Source organism: Bufo gargarizans, chromosome 3 (assembly GCF_014858855.1).
Source record: "Bufo gargarizans isolate SCDJY-AF-19 chromosome 3, ASM1485885v1, whole genome shotgun sequence".
NCBI classification, from domain to species: Eukaryota; Metazoa; Chordata; class Amphibia; order Anura; family Bufonidae; genus Bufo; species Bufo gargarizans.
The window spans coordinates 239,326,121-239,353,796 of NC_058082.1; the positions used below are offsets into that span (position 1 = coordinate 239,326,121).

The 27,676-nt window shown below is 43.2% G+C and overlaps 1 protein-coding gene across 6 annotated transcripts in view; it reads right to left on the minus strand.

The window, feature by feature from the left end:
- The window catches only part of DMD (dystrophin), a 3,186,583-nt gene that overhangs the window by 1,121,211 nt on the left and 2,037,696 nt on the right, over nt 1-27,676 (minus strand). For all 6 annotated transcript variants that reach the window (XM_044284724.1, XM_044284721.1, XM_044284723.1 and 3 more), the window contains one exon: nt 5,936-6,083. In XM_044284724.1, coding sequence (XP_044140659.1) covers nt 5,936-6,083 — 148 coding nt within the window. The remainder of the gene's footprint in view (nt 1-5,935; nt 6,084-27,676) is intronic.

Genomic DNA, 27,676 nt, shown 5'->3' on the forward strand with positions numbered 1-27,676 from the left:
CGGTGGGTAACGAGAGATTTAGAGGGATTTAAATTTGAGGCCTAGTATTTAGGCGCTGGGTCACCGGTATGGATTTAGTGACAGAATTAGACTTGGAAATGCACAGAAGCGTGTGTGTGAAGTTATTCTGAATGACCCTATGTGCACCTTCAATATTATATACCCTTTTAGGGATAGATTTCAAATAGCTCTGATATAGCAGAAACCACTAAATTATGAAATTGCTAAATTGGGAATTGTACTTCAACCCAGAACAAAAAATGTGCTTTGACGGACACTAAATATCTTGCCCAGCAACAACAGTACAGCGGTGGGTAACGAGAGATTTAGAGGGATTTAAATTTGAGGCCTAGTATTTAGGCGCTGGGTCACCGGTATGGATTTAGTGACAGAATTAGACTTGGAAATGCACAGAAGCGTGTGTGTGAAGTTATTCTGAATGACCCTATGTGCACCTTCAATATTATATACCCTTTTAGGGATAGATTTCAAATAGCTCTGATATAGCAGAAACCACTAAATTATGAAATTGCTAAATTGGGAATTGTACTTCAACCCAGAACAAAAAATGTGCTTTGACGGACACTAAATATCTTGCCCAGCAACAACAGTACAGTGGTGGGTAACGAGAGATTTAGAGGGATTTAAATTTGAGGCCTAGTATTTAGGCGCTGGGTCACCGGTATGGATTTAGTGACAGAATTAGACTTGGAAATGCACAGAAGCGTGTGTGTGAAGTTATTCTGAATGACCCTATGTGCACCTTCAATATTATATACCCTTTTAGGGATAGATTTCAAATAGCTCTGATATAGCAGAAACCACTAAATTATGAAATTGCTAAATTGGGAATTGTACTTCAACCCAGAACAAAAAATGTGCTTTGACGGACACTAAATATCTTGCCCAGCAACAACAGTACAGCGGTGGGTAACGAGAGATTTAGAGGGATTTAAATTTGAGGCCTAGTATTTAGGCGCTGGGTGACAGGTATGGGTTTAGTGACAGAATTAGACTTGAAAATACACAGTAGCGGGTGTGTGTGAAGTTATTCTGAATGACCCAATGTGCACCTTCAATATTATATACCCTTTTTGGGATAGATTTCAAATAGCTCTGATATAGCAGGAACCACTAAATTATGAAATTGCTAAATTGGGAATTGTACTTCAACCCAGAACAAAAAATGTGCTTTGACGGACACTAAATATCTTGCCCAGCAACAACAGTACAGCGGTGGGTAACGAGAGATTTAGAGGGATTTAAATTTGAGGCCTAGTATTTAGGCGCTGGGTCACCGGTATGGATTTAGTGACAGAATTAGACTTGGAAATGCACAGAAGCGTGTGTGTGAAGTTATTCTGAATGACCCTATGTGCACCTTCAATATTATATACCCTTTTAGGGATAGATTTCAAATAGCTCTGATATAGCAGAAACCACTAAATTATGAAATTGCTAAATTGGGAATTGTACTTCAACCCAGAACAAAAAATGTGCTTTGACGGACACTAAATATCTTGCCCAGCAACAACAGTACAGCGGTGGGTAACGAGAGATTTAGAGGGATTTAAATTTGAGGCCTAGTATTTAGGCGCTGGGTCACCGGTATGGATTTAGTGACAGAATTAGACTTGGAAATGCACAGAAGCGTGTGTGTGAAGTTATTCTGAATGACCCTATGTGCACCTTCAATATTATATACCCTTTTAGGGATAGATTTCAAATAGCTCTGATATAGCAGAAACCACTAAATTATGAAATTGCTAAATTGGGAATTGTACTTCAACCCAGAACAAAAAATGTGCTTTGACGGACACTAAATATCTTGCCCAGCAACAACAGTACAGTGGTGGGTAACGAGAGATTTAGAGGGATTTAAATTTGAGGCCTAGTATTTAGGCGCTGGGTCACCGGTATGGATTTAGTGACAGAATTAGACTTGGAAATGCACAGAAGCGTGTGTGTGAAGTTATTCTGAATGACCCTATGTGCACCTTCAATATTATATACCCTTTTAGGGATAGATTTCAAATAGCTCTGATATAGCAGAAACCACTAAATTATGAAATTGCTAAATTGGGAATTGTACTTCAACCCAGAACAAAAAATGTGCTTTGACGGACACTAAATATCTTGCCCAGCAACAACAGTACACCGGTGGGTAACGAGAGATTTAGAGGGAATTAAATTTGAGGCCTAGTATTTAGGCGCTGGGTCACCGGTATGGATTTAGTGACAGAATTAGACTTGGAAATACACAGTAGCGGGTGTGTGTGAAGTTATTCTGAATGACCCTATGTGCACCTTCAATATTATATACCCTTTTAGGGATAGATTTCAAATAGCTCTGATATAGCAGAAACCACTAAATTATGAAATTGCTAAATTGGGAATTGTACTTCAACCCAGAACAAAAAATGTGCTTTGACGGACACTAAATATCTTGCCCAGCAACAACAGTACAGCGGTGGGTAACGAGAGATTTAGAGGGAATTAAATTTGAGGCCTAGTATTTAGGCGCTGGGTCACCGGTATGGATTTAGTGACAGAATTAGACTTGGAAATGCACAGAAGCGTGTGTGTGAAGTTATTCTGAATGACCCTATGTGCACCTTCAATATTATATACCCTTTTAGGGATAGATTTCAAATAGCTCTGATATAGCAGAAACCACTAAATTATGAAATTGCTAAATTGGGAATTGTACTTCAACCCAGAACAAAAAATGTGCTTTGACGGACACTAAATATCTTGCCCAGCAACAACAGTACACCGGTGGGTAACGAGAGATTTAGAGGGAATTAAATTTGAGGCCTAGTATTTAGGCGCTGGGTCACCGGTATGGATTTAGTGACAGAATTAGACTTGGAAATACACAGTAGCGGGTGTGTGTGAAGTTATTCTGAATGACCCTATGTGCACCTTCAATATTATATACCCTTTTAGGGATAGATTTCAAATAGCTCTGATATAGCAGAAACCACTAAATTATGAAATTGCTAAATTGGGAATTGTACTTCAACCCAGAACAAAAAATGTGCTTTGACGGACACTAAATATCTTGCCCAGCAACAACAGTACAGCGGTGGGTAACGAGAGATTTAGAGGGAATTAAATTTGAGGCCTAGTATTTAGGCGCTGGGTCACCGGTATGGATTTAGTGACAGAATTAGACTTGGAAATACACAGTAGCGGGTGTGTGTGAAGTTACTCTGAATGACCCTATGTGCACCTTCAATATTATATACCCTTTTTGGGATAGATTTCAAAGAGCTCTGATATAGCAGGAACCACTAAATTATGAAATTGCTAAATTGAGAATTGTATTTCAACCCAGAACAAGAAATGTGCTTGAACGGACACTAAATAACTCGCCCAGCTACAGCACTAGGGACAGATTTAGCTGGATATAAATTTGAGGCCTAGTATTTAGGCGCTGGGTGACAGGTATGGGTTTAGTGACAGAATTAGACTTGGAAATACACAGTAGCGGGTGTGTGTGAAGTTATTCTGAATGACCCTATGTGCACCTTCAATATTATATACCCTTTTAGGGATAGATTTCAAATAGCTCTGATATAGCAGAAACCACTAAATTATGAAATTGCTAAATTGGGAATTGTACTTCAACCCAGAACAAAAAATGTGCTTTGACGGACACTAAATATCTTGCCCAGCAACAACAGTACAGCGGTGGGTAACGAGAGATTTAGAGGGAATTAAATTTGAGGCCTAGTATTTAGGCGCTGGGTCACCGGTATGGATTTAGTGACAGAATTAGACTTGGAAATACACAGTAGCGGGTGTGTGTGAAGTTATTCTGAATGACCCTATGTGCACCTTCAATATTATATACCCTTTTTGGGATAGATTTCAAATAGCTCTGATATAGCAGGAACCACTAAATTATGAAATTGCTAAATTGGGAATTGTACTTCAACCCAGAACAAAAAATGTGCTTTGACGGGCACTAAATAACTTTCCCAGCTACAACAGGACAACGGTAACGAGAGATTTAGAGGGATTTAAATTTGAGGCCTAGTATTTAGGCGCTGGGTGACAGGTATGGGTTTAGTGACAGAATTAGACTTGGAAATACACAGTAGCGGGTGTGTGTGAAGTTATTCTGAATGACCCTATGTGCACCTTCAATATTATATACCCTTTTTGGGATAGATTTCAAATAGCTCTGATATAGCAGAAACCACTAAATTATGAAATTGCTAAATTGGGAATTGTACTTCAACCCAGAACAAAAAATGTGCTTTGACGGACACTAAATATCTTGCCCAGCAACAACAGTACAGCGGTGGGTAACGAGAGATTTAGAGGGAATTAAATTTGAGGCCTAGTATTTAGGCGCTGGGTCACCGGTATGGATTTAGTGACAGAATTAGACTTGGAAATACACAGTAGCGGGTGTGTGTGAAGTTACTCTGAATGACCCTATGTGCACCTTCAATATTATATACCCTTTTTGGGATAGATTTCAAAGAGCTCTGATATAGCAGGAACCACTAAATTATGAAATTGCTAAATTGGGAATTGTATTTCAACCCAGAACAAGAAATGTGCTTGAACGGACACTAAATAACTCGCCCAGCTACAGCACTAGGGACAGATTTAGCTGGATATAAATTTGAGGCCTAGTATTTAGGCGCTGGGTGACCGGTATGGATTTAGTGACAGAATTAGACTGGGATATGGCCAAAAAATGAACAGACTATTGCTGGTTAAATGCACTTGGTGTGACAGCTTCACCCTGATGTAGGCTTTAGCCAAAAAACAACCACACCATTGAGGGTTAAATGCACTTGGTGACAGGCGCAGCTTGCCCCTGATTTTGTATATGGCCAAAAAATGAACAGACTATTGCTGGTTAAATGCACTTGGTGTGACAGCTTCACCCTGATGTAGGCTTTAGCCAAAAAACAACCACACCATTGAGGGTTAAATGCACTTGGTGACAGGCGCAGCTTGCCCCTGATTTTGTATATGGCCAAAAAATGAACAGACTATTGCTGGTTAAATGCACTTGGTGTGACAGCTTCACCCTGATGTAGGCTTTAGCCAAAAAACAACCACACCATTGAGGGTTAAATGCACTTGGTGACAGGCGCAGCTTGCCCCTGATTTTGTATATGGCCAAAAAATGAACAGACTATTGCTGGTTAAATGCACTTGGTGTGACAGCTTCACCCTGATGTAGGCTTTAGCCAAAAAACAACCACACCATTGAGGGTTAAATGCACTTGGTCGCAGCTTGTGCTGGCGCACCACAAGACACAAAATGGCCGCCGATCACCCCAGAAAAATGAGACTGACAAACGGTCTGTGCAGCCTAAAAACAGTGAGCAATTGAGGATCAGCAGCTCAATGATCCACAGCTGCAGATCGATCAGTTAATCAAGTCCTTTGGAGGAGTTAATCTGCCTAATCTCGCCCTACTGTCGCAGCCGCAACCTCTCCCTACGCTAATCAGAGCAGAGTGACGGGCGGCGCTATGTGACTCCAGCTTAAATAGAGGCTGGGTCACATGGTGCTCTGGCCAATCACAGCCATGCCAATAGTAGGCATGGCTGTGATGGCCTCTTGGGGCAAGTAGTATGACGCTTGTTGATTGGCTGCTTTGCAGCCTTTCAAAAAGCGCCAAGAAAGCGTCACAAAAGCGCGAAGAAAGCGACGAACACCGAACCCGAACCCGGACTTTTACGAAAATGTCCGGGTTCGGGTCCGTGTCACGGACACCCCAAAATTCGGTACGAACCCGAACTATACAGTTCGAGTTCGCTCATCCCTAGTAGCAACAGTGTATTAATAGTGCCCTGTAACTGGATGAATAAATGCACATATGTATATAATATTCACATAAAACACTCACAATAAGCGATTCAAATCATATATTTAAAACCTTTCAAATAAATCACTTTACCTTTACTTTTTCTAGCAGTTCATTTAGCTGAGGCTCATTCCCTTGTTCCGCTGGTGTATTAGCAATTTCCTCTGCATTTGCTAACCAAGTTCGAAATTTATTTAAGTCTTCCTGTAGTCCATATAACTTTCTCTTTTCTTCTTCAAGCCTTTACAAACAAATATAATTTAAGTAGTGTCATAATTATCATATATGGTATACTGTGCAACATGAGAAGACATAGAGTGACCCTTTGGAAAAAAAAAAGCTAGAATCACACTTTTGACAAAATGAAGACAATCATCACCCCTAAATATATACTTAGCTGGTTCTTGCCATTCCAGAGATCCATAATGTTTTTCATATGCATTGGATTAAGGCTTGGAGTGGCCCACAGGGAAACTGGGGTCTACCAGTGGGATCCCAAGCATGGTAGACCCCCAGATACCCACCCCTTGCATAAGTGGCACACGGCACAACATACAGAGAGGCAGCCTACAGCATCTCAACCAGCCTAGGCGTCCAAATACCAAAACTAGGTATTTAAGAAACAGTTCATTATTATAGATAGTGATGGATGAACATCGGCAGGGACTATTCGCAAACGCGTGTTCTCAATCAAATGTTCGCAAACAGCGCGTTTGCATTGCGACCATTGACATTAATAGCAGGTGAACCAGAAAAACCTTCAGGTCACATTTTCAGCCGCCAAATTCAAACTATGAGTGCACAAATAGTCCCACAACATGGACAGTGACATACCAGAGGGGGATCATTGGAAAAAATTCCCACAAAAAATATGTATTTTAATCAGGGGCCATTTTTATGCATCTTAAAGGGAAACTCTCAAAAATGTGCCCTGCTGGAGCCTAGAAATGTTTTATTTCCTATCAGTTTGATGTATACAAATGTGCAGCACTCCACGTTTTTGTATCCTGCAGAGATCATTAAAAAAATGCATATGTTAATGTACATTTTTTTTCTACCATGGAACTGTATGGAGAACAGACGCCACTGTACGGCATCAGTCTGAGGCATCTGTTAACGCATACATTTTTGATATGCATTAAATGCATGGCAAAAATAGGACGTGAACCCAGCCCTTTTGTCAGAATAAGCACCAGTACTGACAGAGCACTACCTGGTTCTGGTGGTCAGGGATGAGGACTGTGTTTCCCAAGAATCATTTTCTACTGGGAAATACAGGGCACAGTATAATACACTAGAATCTATATAATATAAAGATATTAGCCCTACCCCCGAATAATAATACAATTAGGTGGTCATTTATTATATAAAATTACGTCTATGTTAAGCGTATTTCTGAAACAGATTGTGGCGCAAAGGTCCTGAGCACCGCAATCTGCATATTGGGCAGGGAAAGGGATACAGTGATGACTATCCAGTTATTGGATACTATTGCCATACATTGACCGGATAACACCTCTGTACAGTGACCGGATAACACCGCCATACCGTGACCGGATAAAAGGGTATAAGAGGGCATAGTACATTCACCTGACATAAAAAGCCTTTTATGCTGCTGTATATACTAAAGGCAGCGACCATTCATTGTTCCGGGTGGTGGTTGATATGTGTGGGCTGGCATGACGAAATTCAATTACACGTGGTCATCACAAGTGTTAAATTCCTCCGAGATCTATGCCTCATTCATTTTAAAAAATGTGAGGTAGTCCACAGTGTAGTGACCTAGGCAAGTTAGCTTATCGGTCACAATCCCCCCTGCTGTGCTAAACGTCCTTTCGGACAGGACACTCGATGAGGGGCAAGTCAAGAGTTCCATGGCAAATTGCACCATCTCTGGCCACAGGTCAAGCCTGCACACCCAGTAGTAAAGGGGTTCCTCGCATCTCAGAGCATCCACATCGGCCGTTAACCCATTGTAGTCGGACATCTGTCAGTCTAGGCCAGGGATCAGCAACCTTCGGCACTCCAGCTGTTGTGAAACTACAATTCCCAGTATGCTTCATTCATTTCTATGAGAGTTCTAAGAAGAGCAGAACAAGTATGCATGCTGGGAGTTGTAGTTTCACAACAGCTGGAGTGCGGGAGGTTGCCTACCCCTGGTCTAGGCGTTTCCTGATGCTGGATCCGGAGAGTGGCTGTTGATGGGTTGGCTGCAAGAATGATCCCATATCTCATAGCTCATGCATTCTGACAACCCTCTGTGATACTGGTAACATGTCAACCATTTTGTGTTTGTACCGGTGTCTAAGTACATTGCCACCCTGTACAGGTCCTTGACCTTTATGATTTTTATACAGGGGTTCCTCTTCAAACACTAGCGCATGAAGGCCCCCATTTGCACTAAATTGGAAGCAGTGGAGCGTCCTGGCTCCTGCTCATCGCAGAGGAGAATGTCACCCTCGGTCTCCTTCCCCAGCCATAGACAACACCAGGGATCCCCAAAAAGTTTAAACTTCTTGCTCCTCCTCCTCCTCCCCACAGCCACCATACTCCTCTGACTCCTCTTCAGACGCCTGCTGACTTGTCTCAGATGCAGTAGCCCACCCTGAGAATTAATTCAGCATTGCGCCTTCCTCATCTTCTAGCTTCTGCTTCTTGACGGCTTGATCAATGACACGACGCAATGCACGCTCCAGAAAGAATGCTTAAGGTACGATGTCACTGATGGCGCTCTGGCTGCGACTGACTAGTTTGGTGATCTCATCAAAGTGGTGAAAAAAAAAAAAGCTCCCCAGAAACCTGTCCTGCCGCAGAGTCGCAGAGTTCATACGGATAGTTGTTAACCGCACGTTTCTGCTGGAGCAGCCTATAAAGCATATACAAGGTGGAGTTCCAGCGTGTTGGGCAATCACAAATCAGACGAACATCAGCAAAGCGAGCCATGGCCGTATAAGATCTAAAATGGTCAGAGATTTTCCTGGCATGCCGCAAGACGTCTTGGACCCCGGGGAATTTTGCAACAAATCACTGCACGACCAAGTTCAGGATGTGTGCCATGCATAGCAGGTGTGTCATTTTGCCCTGTTTCAGCACACTAAGCAGATTGGCACCATTGTCACACACCACTTTACTATACAGGTTGTATCGGAGTGCCTCTTCCTTGTAATTTTTGGAAGTACTTGTATTTCATATACAAGTAAATATACAGGAAAGAATGTTTCCTAACAATTTTTCCTCTAAAATCTATTTTTTTTCTTTGGTTTTGTGCGTATTATTGTCAGTCTGTAAAAGTGGCATACTACACGGACAACATCGTTCCCATCAGCGACCTTCAAGTCTAAGATGCATCCAGACATCCTCCCCATGCGGTTCCAGAACTATTTTGGTGGTGTTTCCATCAATTTCTGACCTTTCCCTCTGAACCAGAAACCCTACTCTCTTCATAGCAGGTGGTGCCTGGTTTAATGCTCGGGTTCTCCCATTTAGTTCCATTGTGCTCGGGTGCTCAGTAGAGCACTCGAGCATCCGGAGGTGTTCTACTCAAGCCCCCGAGCACTTTGGTGCTCGACAAACACTAATAATTATCTATCTATCTATCTTTCTAGCTATACAATTGTAATAACTTAGTTTGCTTATCTTGCAGTTGCAATGTTTTTGCATAAATATGTGAATAACTAAAAATTAGATGAGATAGAAAGAGGGATATAATGTGGTGTTTGTGTGAGTGTATGTGCCTGGTTGCTATTGAATGCAGAATTGCTCATTTTTTATGGCTTAGTCAGATGGCCAGGCTCGGGAGGCTTATGACTGACTGGCAGCGATGTGAAAAAGCTGTCTCCAGGTTGCAGATGCTCAGGTAGAAAAATAATAGGCATTTGAATGTCCTCAGCATGTTACTTGCCATAAAATCATTCAATCCTGAATCAGTGAAGCTGGGAACCTCTCCCTTTTCAGTTAATGCACCATTAAACCTCTTACTCTTCCAAACAGAACTCATAAGCTTTAGTTTTCCTTAAAGAACAAGAAACATCTTCCTCCCAGAGAATCTGAATTCATGGTTTCAGAATTGACTGCTTTTGTGCAAGGATAATGGGATTTGAACCACTCACTGAGATTCTTATCTCCATCAAGAACAGTCATGCTTTTCATTGCTGATATTTTTTAGCTAAACATTGTTACACTAAGAAATGAAATGACTATTACATAGCTGAGCAGTTCTGTTACTTTCTGTATCTTATTCTCCATGCTATTGTTTTAACGCATTTTATCCACTGTAAAGTCAATGCTAGACTGCAGTATGTTTCACTCCACAATTTTTAATCATTGCTTATAAATTGTAACATTCCATTATAAAAAGGTTACCTTCTCTAACTATTCCATTGTAATGCTAGATCATGCAGTAATGCACTGGATTGTTTTAGGGTTAGAACTGTCATTACTTAAAAGGAATGCATCGCCACAAAATGCAGTGTTATATGCAACACGAGGAGATGAGCATATTATTACTTTTATGGGAGAAGATTCAAAGAATCTTGTAATTTATCCATATAATCTCTTCTTATTTTGAGCTTAACCCCTTAAGGACCAGGCTCATTTTCACCTTAAGGACCAGGCCATTTTTTGCAAATCTGACCAGTGTCACTTTAAGTGCTCATAACTTTAAAACGCTTCGACTTACCTAGGCCGTTCTGAGATTGTTTTTTCGTCACATATTGTACTTCATGACACTGCTAAAATTGGGTCAAAAAAGTTAATTTTTTTGCATAAAAAAATACATTTTTTACCAAAAATTTTGAAAAATTAGCAAATTTCAAAGTTTCAGTTTCTCTACTTCTGTAATACATAGTAATACCCCCAAAAATTGTGATGACTTTACATTCCCCATATGTCTACTTCATGTTTGTAGCATTTTGGGAATGATATTTTATTTTTTGGGGATGTTACAAGGCTTAGAAGTTTAGAAGCAAATTTTGAAATTTTTGAGAAATCTTCAAAATCCCACTTTTTATGGACCAGTTCAGGTTTGCAGTCATATTGTGAGGCTTAGATAATAGAAACCTCCCAAAAATGACCCCATTCTAGAAACTACACCCCTCAAGGTATTCAAAACTGTTTTTTCAAACTTTATTAACCCTTTAGGTCTTCCACAAGAGTTGATGGCAGATGGAGAAACAATTTTGAAATTTCTATTTTTTGGAAAATTTTCCAATATAATCAATTTTTTCCAGGAGTAAAACAAGGGTTAACTGCCAAACAACACTCAAAATGGGTTGCCCTGATTCTGTAGTTTGCAGAAACACCCCATATGTGGTTGTAAACTACTGTTTGGCCGAACGGTAGCACATAGAAGGAGGGGAACACCATATGGGTTTTGGAAGGCAGATTTTGCAGGACTGGTTTTGTTTATACCATGTCCCATTTGAAGCCCCCTGTTGCACCCCTAGAATAGAAATTTCAAAAAAGTGACTCCATCTAAGAAAGTACACCCCTCAAGGTATTCAAAACTGGGTTTACAAACTTTGTTAACCCTTTAGGTGTTCCACAAGAGTTAATGGCAGATGGAGAAACAATTTTGAAATTTCTATTTTTTGGAAAATTTTCCAATATAATCAATTTTTTCCAGGAGTAAAACAAGGGTTAACTGCCAAACAAAACTCAAAATGGGTTGCCCTGATTCTGTAGTTTGCAAAAACACCCCAAATGTGGTCGTAAACTACTGTTTGGCTAAACGGCAGGACATAGAAGAAGGGGAACGCCATACGGTTTTTGGAAGGCAGATTTTGCTGGACTGGTTTATTTACACCATGTACCCTTTCAAGCCCCCTGATGCACCCCTAGAGTAGAAACTCCATAAAAGTGACCCCATCTAGGAAACTACGGGATAAGGTGGTTGTTGTTTTGGGACAATTTTTGGGGTAAATTAGATTTTTGGTTGCTCTATATTACTCTTTTTTGAGGCAATGTAACAAAAAAATTTAATTCTAAAATTGTTTCTACATTCGCTATTTAGTTTTGTGGAACACCTAAAGGGTTAACATAGTTTGTAAAGTAATTTTTGAATACCTTGAGGGGTGTAGTTTCTTAGATGGGGTCACTTTTTTGGAGTTTCTAGTCTAGGCTACATCAGGGGGGGCTTCTAATGGGACATGGTGTAAAAAAAAAAAACTGTCCATCAAAATCTGCCTTCCAGAAACCGTATGGAGTTCCCTTCGTTCTATGCCCTGCCGTGCGGCTATATAGCCATTTACGACCACATATGGGGTGTTTCTGCAAACTACAGAATTGGGGCAATAAATGTTTAGTTTTGTTTGGCTGTTAACCCTTGCTTTATTACCGGCAAAATGGATTTAAATTTAAATTTTGCCCAAAAATAGGTGTTTTGGCACCGTTTTTATTTTATATTTTTAACACCGTTCATCCGAGGCGTTTGGTAAAAAGTTATTTTTATAGCGACGACTTTTACGCACGCGACGATGCCCAATATGTATGGCTCTCAGACTTTGGAGACACTAAGCAGGCATCCTAAAACTGCGGCCCTCCAGATGTTGTAAAACTACAATTCCCACCATGCCCTGATGATGGCTGTAGGTTGTCTAGGCATGCTGGGAGTTATAGTTTTACAACATCTGGAGGGCCGCAGTTTGAGGATGCCTGCACTAAAACTAATATTTTTTGGGGAAAGAAAAATTGTTTTCGTGTCTCCAAAGTCTGAGAGCCATAGTGTTTTATGTTCTCTAGTGAACTGTTGGGGATTATAAAAATTTAGTACTCCATGGAAGTGTGATACTCCCTGAAGCAATCGATAATGCAGAGGCCCGGATGATCGGGGCACGTGTCACATTGAGTTGTGGTGTCCTTCCGTATCCCCCTCTTGTGACACACTCTGCACTTTTTTTGGGTTCGTCCCTTCTTTCCAGTATGGGGGACCACACCTGGAAAGTGTTGGCCAGGGACGATCCGGGCGCCTCCAGTTCCCGAGGTACTCCGGCCTGCTCTTTCCCGGTCCGAAAAGATCAGGTCTTTGAGGACTGCCTCATAGAATTGGAGGAATGTCCCTGTGCTGCCAGCGCTTCGGGATAGTACAAAAGAGTTGTACATGGCAACCTGCACCATGTAGACCGCAACTTTTTTGTACCATGCCCGGGTTTTGCGCATGGCGTTATATGGCGTGAGGACTTGATCAGAGAGATCAACTCCTCCCATATACCGATTGTAGTCGACGATACAATCGGGCTTGAGGACCGTTGCCGCGGTACCTCGCACAGGGACTGGGGTGGTGCTGTTACCGTGGATTGTGGACAGCATAAGGACATCCCTCTTGTCCTTATACCTGACCAGCAACAGGTTTCCACTGGTAAGTGCACGGGTCTCACCCCTGGGGATAGGTACCTGGAGGGGGTAGGCAGGGAGGCCGCGTTGATTTTTCCGCACGGTCCCACAAGCGAACGTGGATCTGGCGGCAAGGGACCTGAACAAGGGAATGCTGGTATAAAAGTTGTCCACGTACAAGTGGTAACCCTTATCCAGCAGTGGGTACATAAGGTCCCACACGAGTTTCCCGGTAACACCCAGAGTGGGGGGACATTCTGGTGGTTGAATCCGGGAATCTCGCCCCTCGTACACACGAAATTTGTAAGTGTACCCTGAGGTACTCTCACAAATTTTGTATAGCTTCACGCCATACCTCGCCCGCTTTGTGGGAATGTATTGGCGGAAACTGAGTCTCCCCTTGAACGCAACGAGAGACTCATCAACCGCGACCTCCCTTCCAGGTACGTAGGCCTGCTGAAATGTGGCCCCAAAGTGATCGATGACCGGCCGTATCTTGTACAGCCGGTCATAGGCAGGATCACCTCGGGGTGGACATGCTGCATTATCGGAATAATGCAGACATTTCCGGATGGCCTCAAACCGGTGACGTATCATGACCATACTGTACAGTGGGGTCTGGTACAGGACGTCCCCACTCCAGTATTGCCTGACACTGGGTTTTTGGACTAGACCCATATGCAGCACGAGGCCCCAAAATGTCCTCATTTCGGCTGCACTGACCGGCGTCCAGCCACCGGGTCTAGCCAAAACTGAGCCTGGGTTTTGAGCGACGAACTGTTGGGCGTACAGATTCGTCTGCTCCACCATCAAATTCACCAGTGGGTTACTGAAAAAAAAACTAAAAAAGTCTATTTCAGTAAACCCCACTGTGGGAATCTGGATTCCAGGATTGCCAGCGAAATCCGGAATCTCAGGCTCAAAGTCCACTGGGGGACACCAGCTAAGTTCATCGGCAGGGGGCTCCGGTGAACTTATTTGGTGGGCCGGGAAACCAGTACGAACCCCAGGGCGGCTCGTACTAGGGTGGGCCACAGGATCCCTAGCATGTGTGGCCCCTGGCTCCGCCTGGCGGCGTCTCCGCTGCCTTGGTGGCTCATCGTCATCCGATGATGATGAGGAGGATGCGGATGACAAAAGGAACGTGGGGTCATCCTCATCCTCACTGGGGCTCTCAGAGTCGGAGGCAATCTGGGCATATGCCTCCTCGGCCGAGAACACCCGGCGGGCCATGGGTGTGTGTGTGTGCGTGTGTATGTGCGTGCGTGTAAACCTTTATTCTATGTGCGTGTGTGTGGGGGCACGGGTGTTCACGTACTAAAAAGTCCAGGCAAAAAAAAGTGTTAGGAAAAAAAAAAAAAAAAAAAGTTCAAACTTGCTGATCTGCGGTTCAACGCTGATCAGCGGTCGGTGGGGTGGTGGGGCGGGCGATGCGCTAACAGTGGACGGACGCTAAAAAGTGCCGGCCAGTCAGCGCACGCAGAAAAAAAAAAAAAGTGGTGGTGGGGGAAGGGTCTGGTGGTGGGGGGAGGGGGTTGGTGGGGGGGATGGGGCTGGTGGTGGGGGGTATGCGGGGGGGGCAAGTGGCAGGGGGGGTCTGGGGTCTGAAAGTTGAAAAAAAAAAGTTTGGAATAAATGTGCTTTTTTTTTTTTTTTTTTTTCTAACTTTTCCCTTCTATCCCTGCCTAAAGGTGCCTCTCCCTCACTGACCCTAACCTACCTGGGTGGCGATGGGTGCAGGAGGGTGATGGATGCCGATTTAGGGGGACACAGGAGCTGGTGCTGGACGATGCTGCACGGTCAGGGTGCTGGACAGGAAGAGGAGGGGAGAGAGGAGCGCAGGAAGTTTGAATCTCGCGCCTCTCTCCCCTGCACCAATCAGCACCCTGGACAGCGGCGTTCAGCACCAGGGCCAGCTCCGCCTCTGCAAATCCTCGGACTGCGATTGGTGGTGTAAAATTACGCCACCGATCGCAGTCTTTTTCCGGTTCATCGGGTCACAGGACACCCGAATGGACCGGAAACGCAGAAAACCGCAGGTCTGAATTGACCTGCGGTTTTCTGCGATCGCCGATACGGGGGGTCCAATGACCCCCCCCCCGCGTTGTTACGGGATGCCGGCTGAATGATTTCAGCCGAAATCCCGTTTCGATTAACCCCCGCGGCGCCGGAATTCAGATTTTAAGTCAGGACGTACCGGTACGTCCTCGGTCCTTAAGGACTCGGGAAATAGGGCGTACCGGTACGTCCTCGGTCCTTAAGGGGTTAAGAGTCGTGTGAAGCTATATGACTCTAAAATGTCTGTTATTTTATGGATTAAAAATAGTGATAACATGAATTGCATATTTTTTTTGCCTTTAACCACCTTTAAATGGTCTTGTTTTAGATCAAATTATCAATTTTCAGTCATGCTGATTTAAGGGCTACAAGTTGTTGGTAAACTACCCAATAAATGTATTTTTTCTTCATCATCTAAAATGGTGTTGCTAGCTATTGAATTGAATTAGTCTTAATGATTAGTGACTTTTCATACGATCAACGTGTTGATGTGTGCATCTATGCTTGTGAAAACTTTTTATATATGGCCTAAAGACTAGACCAATCTGTAACATATAGGTAAATCAGGTGCTTAGAATTGAAATATGGCACTATAGTATGATCCTTACTGGCCAAAAAAAGCTCGCAGGTCCTTCAGTCTTTGCCTCACTGACATACACAGTTTTACACCAGGTTTCCATAAAACCCAATTTTTCTTCACTGTTATATTCCCACTGTGGTTGTCACTTTTAAGGGGGCGAGGTCCTGTGGAGTTCACTGTTAAGGGGGAAGGCCACTGTGGAGGTCACTGTTAAGGTGGTGAAGAACTGTGGAGGTCACTGTTAAGGGTGCAGGCCCCGGTGGTCACTATGTATATCACTGTTATGAGGAGCAGTGTGAACATCTCTATTATAGACCCATGTGAAGCAGGTTAATTCAGTATATATATATAGAGAGAGAGAGAGAGACAGTGACTGGAAAAGTAGTAGAGAATCGTTATATTTCGCCTAGGTTTCTTTCATGTATCATATGTACTAGGCTACAGGAGGTGGATATTTCAACTAGGAAAACTGTGGGAGATATCAGAAATCCAAGAAAGATGGTCTGCCTTTGGAGGACTTTGGTAAATGGTGTTGTCGGGCCTGGATGTTAATGGAATGAGGATGCAGGTTAGTAGCGGGGCTCCTCATTCACTTCCTGTCTAGAACAGGTTTTATATAGAGCTCTTAGCCAGGTGATGGAGCTCAGCTAATTTCTGGGCTATAAAGGTTTGCACTATGAGCATGTCTGGGTGGGGGACTGGTTGAACTGGCTGGCTTTCACCATTGCTGCTGAAATCTGCTCAAACAACAAAAAGGACACTGTGAGTTTATTTTAAATTGTGTTGTGTGGCTGGTAGTAGGCTGCCCGTATAGAAAGGGTAATTTTATGTTTAGTTAATGCTCAGCCGAGCAGGAATTTATTTAGTATTTTTGCCTGAATGTAAAGGCCTTATATTTTGCTTGTGGATGACAATAAAGAAAACAGGCAAATCCCTGTGTGAACTGTGCCATTGCGTCAATGTCTCTGACTGCTGTGCTTACCACTATTGAGGTGACCCCCACATATGGTGGAGGATGTGGGCACTTGGATCCAAAATGCAGTCTTAAAGAGGCAGACATCTAAAAAGGTTGTTGCACAGAGCTGTAAGTTCACTTCACGGCTGGTGTAATGAAGGACTTTGACAAACATTTTGGACAAGCCATTCTTCAACAGCAACAGCTGATTTTGCAGCAGCAGCAGCAAGCCTTTGCACAGGCTGACAAATGACAGCATCAGGCACAGGCCAGGCAGAATGAGCTGAATCGCCAATTAATGGAGAAAATGGCTGTGATGAGTGAGGCAATGGAGGCTTTGCGACTTTCTGGTGAAAACGCTGCTGTGCCAGGGAGCCAGGGATCGTTACCAACAACACGGGCTGCAGTACAAAGTTCACTCCAAAAAATGACGCCGACAGATGACATGGAAGCCGAACTCATGGTCTTTGAGAGAGTAGCAGAGAGAGAAACGTTACTTAAGTGGGGAACCACAGAAGTCCTACTATTATTTGGGTGAGCCAGATGCCAGAAATTATGCAAAGCCTAAGTATAAGATACTTGCTCCACTTGGAGAAAACATGCATGTGTATGCAGACTGTGTGCACAACTGGACTTTCTCTGAGAGCTTGCCAACTCGTTCACGGATGTACGATCTGACCCATCTCGTGAGGAAATGGCTGAAGCCCGAGGAAAGTACCCCAGGTAAAATTGTAGAGAAAGTTGTCCTGGATATGTTCATCAGGTCAGTACCCTCCAAGATCCAGCGCTGGGTTGGACAAGGAGGACCTACAACTGCTGACCAATTGGTGAGTCTCGTGGAGCTGTGCAGGGCAACAGAGGACCTACTGCAAGCATCTTCCAAGTATGCCATCCCCAGGGACAGCAGGTCACTGAAAGCTACTGGTAAGACTGTACTAATTGCTAGAGAGGTGAGAAATGCTTTAAGGGGAGATTGCTCAATGGGAGAGCCAGCTGGGCCACGTTCAGCTGGGACCTGGAGGTCCAGGCCAGGGACCCAAAATGGGGACCAGGGCCATGTACAATGCTGGCAGTGTCATGAATTTGGACATGTGGTTGCTAATTGCCCCCTCACAACTGAGCCAATAGATTGCAATATGTCCAGACGTATTTCTCTGTTTGCACAACCCGTGTTTTCTGCAGAAACTGTGTCTAAGTTAGAACCTCAAATGTGTACTGTGTCCATAAGAGGTTGTACAGCTGAGGCCCTGTTGGACTCTGGGAGCTCTGGGAGCTGGTAAACCCTGGGACATACAGTGGACATACTGTTGGGGTACTATGCATACACGGAGAAACCAGAGAGTACCCAACTGCCCGGGTCACAATAGAAACCCCATGTGGTGTATCATGTCATGAGGTGGGTGTGGTTAAATCACTAATGCATAGTGTGATATTGGGAAGAGATTTTTCCCTATTCTGGGACTTATGGAAGAGCAGAAATGTAACCTGTGGAGAAAATATGAGTAATAATGTGTGTACTGAGGTTACCCCTGAACCGTATGACCCAGATTCTGAGGCTCACGCAGTAGTGGTGACTACTGACAAAGTTGATAATTTCCCTCTAGCTGTTCTAGCTGGTGATACTGAAAATGTGGAGGAGGCTCCTCATATGCCTAATTTAGAGGTATCTTGTGACAATTTTGAGGACTGCTCAGCTTAGAGACCCCACTTTGACACGATCAAGGGAAATTGTGAAGGTGTTAAATGTTGTACCACAGTATCCAGGTGTTGATCATGAGTTTCCCCATATGGCTGTTAACCAGGATCTATTATATCGGGTAGATAAAACTATGTGGGATAATTGTTGAGCAACTGGTGGTGCCCCAACCGTATCGCAAACTGGTATTGGATCTGGCAAACATGCATGTGCTGGGAGGCCACCTGGGGTCTGAAAAGACCAGAGAATGCATCCTCCAGCGGTTTTTTTTTTTGCCAAGGATTTTTTTCTGAGGTACAGAGGTTTTGTGAATCCTGCCCAAAGTGTCAACTAACCTCTCCTGTGTCACTTTTTATAAGTACTTTGGTACCCCTGCCCATTATAGAAGTACTATTTGAAAGGGTGGCCATGGATTTGGTAGGTCCTGCTGTAAAGTCTGCACAGGGACATCAACATATACATGTAGTGTTAGATTCACGCTACACGTTATCCTGAGGCAGTTCCTTTACGAAACACCTCTGCCAAGCTAATTGCCAAAGAGCTTTTTTACATGTTTTCTCACACAGGCATACTGAAGGAGATCCTTACTGATCAGCGGACTCTTTTCATGTCCAAGGTCACTAAAGAAATGTGTAAACTCTTGAAAATTAAACACCTGCATACTTCCATGTATCACCCTCAAACTGATGGCCTAGTTGAAAGATTTAACAAGACACTGAAGGGCATGTTAAAAAAAAGTGGTTAGCAAGGATGGAAAGGACTGGGATTATCTTTTACCTTATTTGATGTTTTCAGTTCGTGAAGTACCGCAGTCCTCAACAGGTTTCTCCCCATTTGAGCTCTTATATGGCAGACACCCATGTGGTTTCCTTGGCATTGCTAAGGAAACTTGGGTACAGGAACACACCCCTTACTAAAGTGTAATAGAGCATATTGCTCTCATGCAAGACAGAATAGCTGCTGTCATGCCCATTGTTATAGAACACGTAGAGCAGGCTCAAGAGGCATAAAATCGTAGCTACAACTAGTCAGCTAAAGTAAGAACCTTTAACCCAGGTGACCAGGTGTTCACTGTAGAAAGTAAATTCCTGGCTAAGTGACAAGGGCCATATGAGGTAATAGAAAAAATGGGAGCGGTAAATTAGAAAGTTTACCAGCCTGGTAAAAGAAAGCCTGAACAGTTGTATCATATAAATGTGCTCAAACCTTGGAAGGACAGAGAGACTCTGTCAGCAGTGAGTTCTCCTGGCAATGTTGCCCCAACCCTTGTAATAATACTGTAGGTGTGCATATTTCAGAGTCATTGTCCAAATTTCAAATGCAGACAAAGAAATTTGCCTCAAGAAACACTGATGTGTTCTCAGAGTTGCCTGGGCGCACTTCAGTTATCAAACATGACATAGTCACTGAGCCGCAGGTACGAGTTCACTTGAAACCATATAGGGTACCTGAAGGTTGGAGACAAGCTATATCTGAAGAATTAAAAAAGATGTTAGAACTTATAGTAATTGAAGAGTCGCAAAGTGAGTGGTCAAATCCCAAAGCCAGATGCTACAGTGAGAATCTGTAATGATTTCCGAAAATTAAATGAAGTGTCAAAGTTTGATGCATACCCAATGCAGAGAGTGGATGAATTAATAAAGAGACTTGGCCATGCAAGGTATTTCTCTACTCTTGACCTTTCCCAGGGGTACTGGCAAGTGCCCCTTACTGACAGTGCTAAAGGAAAAAAGGCTTTTCTCGTTTCAGAAGGCCTTTTTCAGTATGTCACCATGCCCTTCGGGTTACATGGGGCTCCAGCAACCTTCCAAAGGTTAATGGATGTCATCCTTAAACCCCATTGTAGATACGCTTCTGCTTATCTAGATCATATCATCATTTTTAGTAATGAGTGGGAAAGTCATTTACCAAAAGTGCATTCGTTGGATTCCCTCCAGGCAGCCGGGTTAACAGCAAACCCTAAGAAGTGTGCTTTAGGTCTTGAGAAAGCACATTATCTAGGGTATATAATTGGGAGAGGGGTAATAAAACCTCAGGTGAATAGTGTGGAAGCCATGCAGAATTGGCCCCGGACCATTACCAAAAAACAAGTGAGAGCCTTTTGGGGAATTGTGGGGTACTACCGTAGGTTTATCCCAAACTTTGCTAGTGTATCAGTACTCTTGACAGACCTCACCAAAGGAAGTAAGTCGGCCATGGTAAAATGGAGCACAGAAGCTGAAAGTGAATTTCAGGAGTTAAAGTCTGCCCTTTGCAGACAACCAGTGTCGATGACATCCAGATTTCAAAAAGGTGTTTACCTGTACAGACTGATGCCTCTGATGTTGGTTTAGGGGCAGTCCTGTCACAGGAGGTTGGGGGAAAAGAACACTCCGAAAGTACGCACTATAGCTGGAAAAAGTACATAGGAGAGCGACTAATATGATAAGGGGCATGGAGAGTCTTAGTTATGAAGAAAGATTAAAATAATTGAATTTATTAAGTCTTGAGAAGAGATGTCTAAGGGGGACATGATTAACTTATACACATATATAAATTGGCCCTACAAAAAATACGGTGAAAAACTGTTCCATGTAAAATGCGCTCAAAAAACAAGGGGGCACTGCCTCCGATTGGAAAGGAAAAGTTCTGTCTCCGGAAGTGTCAAAGCTTATTTACTGTAAGAACGGTGAAGCTGAAGAATAGACTTCCTCAGAACGTGGTCACAGCAGGAACAGTGGACAGTTTAAAAAATGGTTTAGATGAATTCTTAAAAGTAAACAACATTAAAGCTTATGAAAATATGTAGAAATATGAGTCTCAATTCCTACTGGGATTCGCGTCCCCACCTATCCCTTGGTTGAACTTGATGGACTTATGTATTTTTTCAACCGTATTAACTATGTAATTATGTAACTATGTAAATATGTCCTTTATGGCCCACTGGGTGAATTTAGTTCCTGCCCAGACACTAGCAACTTAGCCAGGTGACGCCACATCTTCCTCTATGTTCTCACGCCATTGGTCCTGCGACAATGTCCACCTCTGCCTCCTCATCCTCCACCGTGTCCTCAGCCTCCACTGTAGGAACAATTCACAGTGCGCCATCAGCATACCACATATGCAGGGCACGGCGGTGTCACGCTGTTCTGCAACTAGTTTTCCTGGGTAAACAGAGTCACACAGGGGAGGAACTGCTCAGCGTCCTTCATCAAGAAATCAAATCCTGGCTTTCTCCTCGACAACTCAAAATCGGAACCATGGTGACCAACAACAGGAAGAGCATGGTGTCGGCGCTGTGTCAAGGAGGGCTGAGCCATGCACCCTGCATGGCGCATGTGTTCAATCTGGTTGTAAAGCGGTTCCTGAAGTCTTCTGCCCATATGCCAGACCTCATGAAAATATCCAGGAAACTTTACATTCACTTCAGCCACTCGTACACCGAAAAGCACATGAGCTGCAGAAGCAGAATTACATCACCAAACATAGGCTGATATACGACATTTCCACCATTTGGAATTCCACCCTCAATATGTTGGACCGACTATATGAACAGAGAAAGGCCATAAATGATTTATTGATGATGCAGACGGACAGAGGTACTCTCCTGTGTAACTTCGATGTTAGCCAGTGGCAGAGTTCAAACACCAATTTGCATCAGACTTGATCATATACGGTGCCACACCTACACTTTGATAAAAGAGGCCTGTTTCTTCTGGCTACCTTCTTCAGCTAATATTCTGATGCTGCCACCTGCCTTGATGCCACACCTGATGCCAGGTGCTCCTACTGCCAGCAACCTTCTTCAGCTGGTACTGGTATTGCCCTCACCTCACCACTCTGTCACTGTGTGACTCTGTGGTCTCCTCATGCTGCTGCTACATCAACACTATGTTTCTGGGTGTTACGATCAGTGTTGGGGGAAAACTCCACACTGAACACAGGAGGGAAGGGGAACAGTAACTTGGCCTGGAAACTAGGGAAGGAACAGGTCACCTCCTAAACAACCCTAATCCGGGCCCTAACTACCTATCAATATAAATAGACATTGAAGGTAGGAATATTCATATGCAGTATACCTAGGCCCTTATTTCTCTATAAGGCCCTGGAATAAGATTAGGACCAGAGACAACCCATTCCTCCCCAGGTAGATGAATGGAAGTCTCTGTCTCAGGCCCAGATAAAAACAGGGAGTATAACAAACACAAACAAAAGCGACACTTAACTTCTGTAGAGATGGAAGCAAGAACACCACAGACAACCTCACACCAGCTCAGCCAAACCCAAAAGCTTTCTACCACATTGTCACAAAGGTAGTCAGACTATAAAGGGTTGAAGTGATGATCACTGAGCAACAGCTGAGAAAAGGGAAGCTGTCATTAACCCTATCAACACTGAATCCAGAGAAATCAAGGACTCTGTTATATTCCTCCATGCTCAGCCAGTCTACTTGATCACCTGAGTGACCGTGACACTGGGCCACTCTGTGGTCTCCTCATGCTGCTGCCACCTCACCACTCTGTGGTCTTCTCATGCTGCTGCCACCTCAACACTATGTCACTGGGCCACTCTGTGGTCTCCTTATGTTGCTGTCAGGTCAACACTATGTCACTGGGCCATTTTGTGGTCTCCTCATGCTGCTGCCACTTCACCAATCTGTGGTCTCCTCATGATGCCGCCATATCACTAATGTGTGGTCTACTCATGTTGCTGCCACCTTAACACTATGTAACTGGACTACTCTGTGGTCTCCTCATGCTGCAGCCACATCACTACTCTGTGGTCTCCTTATGCTGCTGCTACCTCCCCACTACGTCACTATGCCAGTCTGTGGTCTCCTCATGCTACTGCCACGTCCCCACTCTGTCACTGGACCTCTCTGTGGTCTCCTTGTGCTGCTGCCACAACACTACTCTGTGGTCTCCCTATGCTGCTGCCACCTCAACACTATGTCACTGGGCCACAGTGTCGTCTACCTCTAGAGAAGGTCAGCTCACCAGCAGGCCCTCACCTACAATCTTTTACATGGTCAGCTCACCTTTAGGCCCTCACATATAATTTTTTAGAGGGTCAGCTCACCAGCAGGCCTTCACTTACAATCTTTTACTGGGTCAGCTCACCAGCAGGCCCTCACATAAAATCTTTTACAGGGTCAGCTTACCAGCAGGTCCGCACCTCAAATCTTTAACAGGGTCAGCTCACCTGAAGGCCCCCACATGAAATCTATTACAGCGTCAGCTCACCAGCAGGCCCGCACCTCAAATCTTTCACAGGGTCAGCTCACCTGCAGGCCCTAACCTAATTATATCTAATAGGTAATTTGCGCGCATTCTGCATTGCTTAGATGTGGTAGCCGTAATTGTTTCTCAGGCTCCTTCTCCTAATTCAAACAATGATTTCCCATTACCCGTATTTACAATTGTTTACCCTGACAATAACATCGACAGTTGATAGGCCAGATATCCGAATTGATCGTCGCTGTCACGGGGACAAGCAATCGTCCCCAGGTTATCTAGAGTCACCAAAGCGGCAGCAGACCCTCACCCATAATGTTTTAGATGGTCAGATCAGCAGGCCCTTGATCCAAATCTTTTTAGCGTCACAAGCAAGCCATCAATCACAGGGTGTATTGGAGTGACGGTTCCTTGTAATTTTTGGCAGCCCTTTCACTTAGTGCATAGGCTTTATGAGTGTAAGAGTCCCACTACCTGAACAATTGTACCACAATATGAAAGGCCCTCCTTTATGCGATATACAGGTTGTATCGAAGTGCCTCGTCTTTGTAATTTTTGGCAGAACTTGCACTTTATATACAAGTAAATGTACAGGAAAGAATGTTTCCTATCAATTTTTCCTCTAAAAATTATATTTTTTTCTTCAGTTTTGTGTGTATTATTGTCATGTCTGTAAAAGTGGCTTACTAGTCAGATAAAAAGATTCCCTGCAGCAACCTGCAAGTACAAGATGCATCCAGACATCCTCCCCATGCTGTTACTGAACCATTTTGGTGGTGTTTCCATCAATTTCTGACATTTTCCTATGAACCAGGCACCCTACCCTCTTCAGAGCATGGCGTACCTGGTTTAATGCTCGGGTTCTCCCATTGACATCCATTATACTCGGGTGCTCTGCCGATATCTTCGGCCCAAGCCCCCGAGGACCCAAGCACTACGGTGCTCGATCAACACTAAAAGTAACGCATTGTTTTGTGCATTTGCCTCAAATGTGAATAAACACTGAGGTTTTGCGTTAAGAACTTGTCTTTTGCCTCTGTACTGCATCTGCTTACCCTATCTACTAGAGCGAAACCCCTCAGCGGTAAAATCCTTTGTGACTTATTTTGGTGGGGAAAAAAATTGTATTCAGAGTTAAACTGCTGCACTCATATGCGGTAAAATCTTTTGTGACTTATTTCGGTGGAAAAAAATTGTATTCAGCATTAAGCGCTGCACTTATATGAGGTAAAATCTTTTGTGACTTATTTCAGTGGAAAAACTAATTTCATGCAGCGTTCAGCGCTGCAGTAATATGTGGTCAAATCTTTTGTGAATTATTTTGGTGGAAAAACAAATTTCTACCTCCTCCATTAACTTCCTCCTCTCTTCATTCTCACTCTCAACGTCCTCAACACACACACGAACTTGACACCCCCCCAGCTGTATATATATATATATATATATAAGTGGTGCAAGCACCACCTAGGGACGAATAAAGGTAAATTACACTGCTAGCCTGTTAAAGGGTATTACAGCATGATACCACAATACATTTGATATAGTGTTGGGAGCGAATATTCGAAACGCGAATATTAATCGTGAATATCGGCATTTTGAGAATTTGCTAATATTTAGAATATAGTGATATATATTCGTAATTTCGAATATTCTAATTTTTTTTTCATCACTGACCTCCCTTCTTGCTTGTTGGCCAATAAGAAGTCTGCAATGTCTTTGAGCTTAGCAACATCCCTAGCAACCAATATGAAAGTCGACTACCCCATACTATATAAGAACCTCCCCAGCAGCTATTTTCTACAGGTTTTTTATAAGTTCTGAAAGAGACAACAGTGTAATTGCTGTGCTCTGTGCTTTACACGCTACATTAGATAGATAGTTAGATAGCTTATATATATAATACAGATAGTTAGTGGGAGATAGTCAGTGTAGGTTATATCCTGATATAGTGTAGCTGTTGCAGTGCAGTGTGTTATAGGTAGTGTGGTACGTTTTGCTGTCCATACATACATGCAGACCTGCTAAAATGTGAAGTTTTCATGTATTGTGCCAAAATATTTGCATCATTAGTGCCGATTACCGCAATTGTGAATATAGTGAAGCACTCTAACTGCATATAAAGCCATTTTTAATGTTCTGCCGTGTTAATGTTCCAGCCATTTTCTCCAGTCTCAGGAAACTTCTAGCAGCTTGTAAAATGTAGCAAAAGTGACCCACGCCTGTGTTTTGTGCGCATTACGCGAATATTACATTGACGATTTTTCAAAATCAAGAAAATAATCTCGAATTCACAAATATATGACAAATATTCACCCAAATATTCATAAAATATTGCGAATTCGAATATAGCCCCTGCTGCTCATCACTAATTTGATATGACATTTAGCAACAGTTTACAGTACCCACATATAGCACATAGTGGGACACTGCATCAAGATGAATTAGGTGTGGATCAGCCAGGAATTCCAACCACCAATGCAGGATGCATCAGACTAGATCATCGATGGTGCCACACCAACAATTTGACAAAAGAGACCGGTTTCATCTGGCTACCTGCCTCAGCTACTATTCTGATTCTGCAACCCTGCCTGATGCCACACATCTGATGCCAAGTGCTCCTTCTTGCACCCACTTTCGTCAGTGTATTGCCACCCACCACCCCACTCTGTTACCGGGTCATTTTTTGGTCTCCTAATGCAGCTGCTACTGCCATCTCTGAACTATGTCACCTTGCCACTCTGTGGGCTCCTCATGCTGCTGCCATATGCCACACTATGTCGCCTTGTCACTCTGTGGTATCCTCATGCTGCTGCCATATCCACACTATGTCAGTGGCATCCACACAAACTTACAGCCGACACCCTCTCCACTCTTTCAGGGGGGCTATACTTGTATAAGTGTTTAATAGAACAGGTTCTGTAGGCATCTATGTGGAATCAGCTGACGACGGTGTAAAAGGAGTGCGCTTCTTCTTGACACTAACATCAACCTGTGAGGCTGTGTTCAAACTTGAGTTAGTTGGTCACTTTTGGTCCCGTAATTGCCCAAATGTGAAGTGTGCAGAGATTCTAAGAGTGACGCCTGTCATGTGCTTGTCATACTGACTTACAGTATTGTTTCACTACCACAGCAGACTCCCTATGGGTTTTACTGCAAGGCACACTGTTCTACACCACTATACTGGCTCTCTGCAGCCAGGAAATAGCATGTTTTTTAACGTGATTTGACACTAATAAATTTGGATTGAATCAAATCTTTTCGTAAAATTCGGCGAACCTACCAAATCAAATTTTTGAGAAATTCGCTCATCTCTAAGTATGAACTGCTTGTAACTTCAACATTTCTAAACATTCTCTTATGGCAGAGCAATCAATAAAGCTTTTCATTGTCCAAATAGAGAGGGGTTGGCACTGTTTCTTATTGAAGAAACCATGCAGTTATGTAGAGCCTAATCTGTAATTTTACTAATAAATCCATCTCTAGAGTTTAATATCAAGTACCAAAACAATCACGAAAGTCAAAAGAAAGATCTATCCATAAGGTGGCAGTATCCTTGAAATGACAAAAATTGATTTGATGATCTTCAGGGCTATTTGCTCTGAGACATCAGCAAGTAGAAAACGCAAACTGAGAATATAATGCTTTACTTTACTTTAGTGATGACATGAATTAAAAGAAAACACATTTGGCTGACACACATAAGCATTTCATCAGGATATTTCACAAATTAAATATGCCTCAATTGAGAACATGACTAAAATTATACAGAGACACTATAGATCTTATAATATTCATGAGCTTCATACTGCTTTGATGGGTATTTACATGACCAGCAGTGACATTTATCTAAAAACATTTCTGCAATGAAGTAAGATCTATTATCAGACATCAAAGAGATGCACCAATTCAACTGGAGGAAAGTCTCCTGGTTTCAAAGTTGAGATTAAATATCTTAAATCAAGAAGTTAGGAACAAGATCATAATTTATTATCTTTCATCTTTC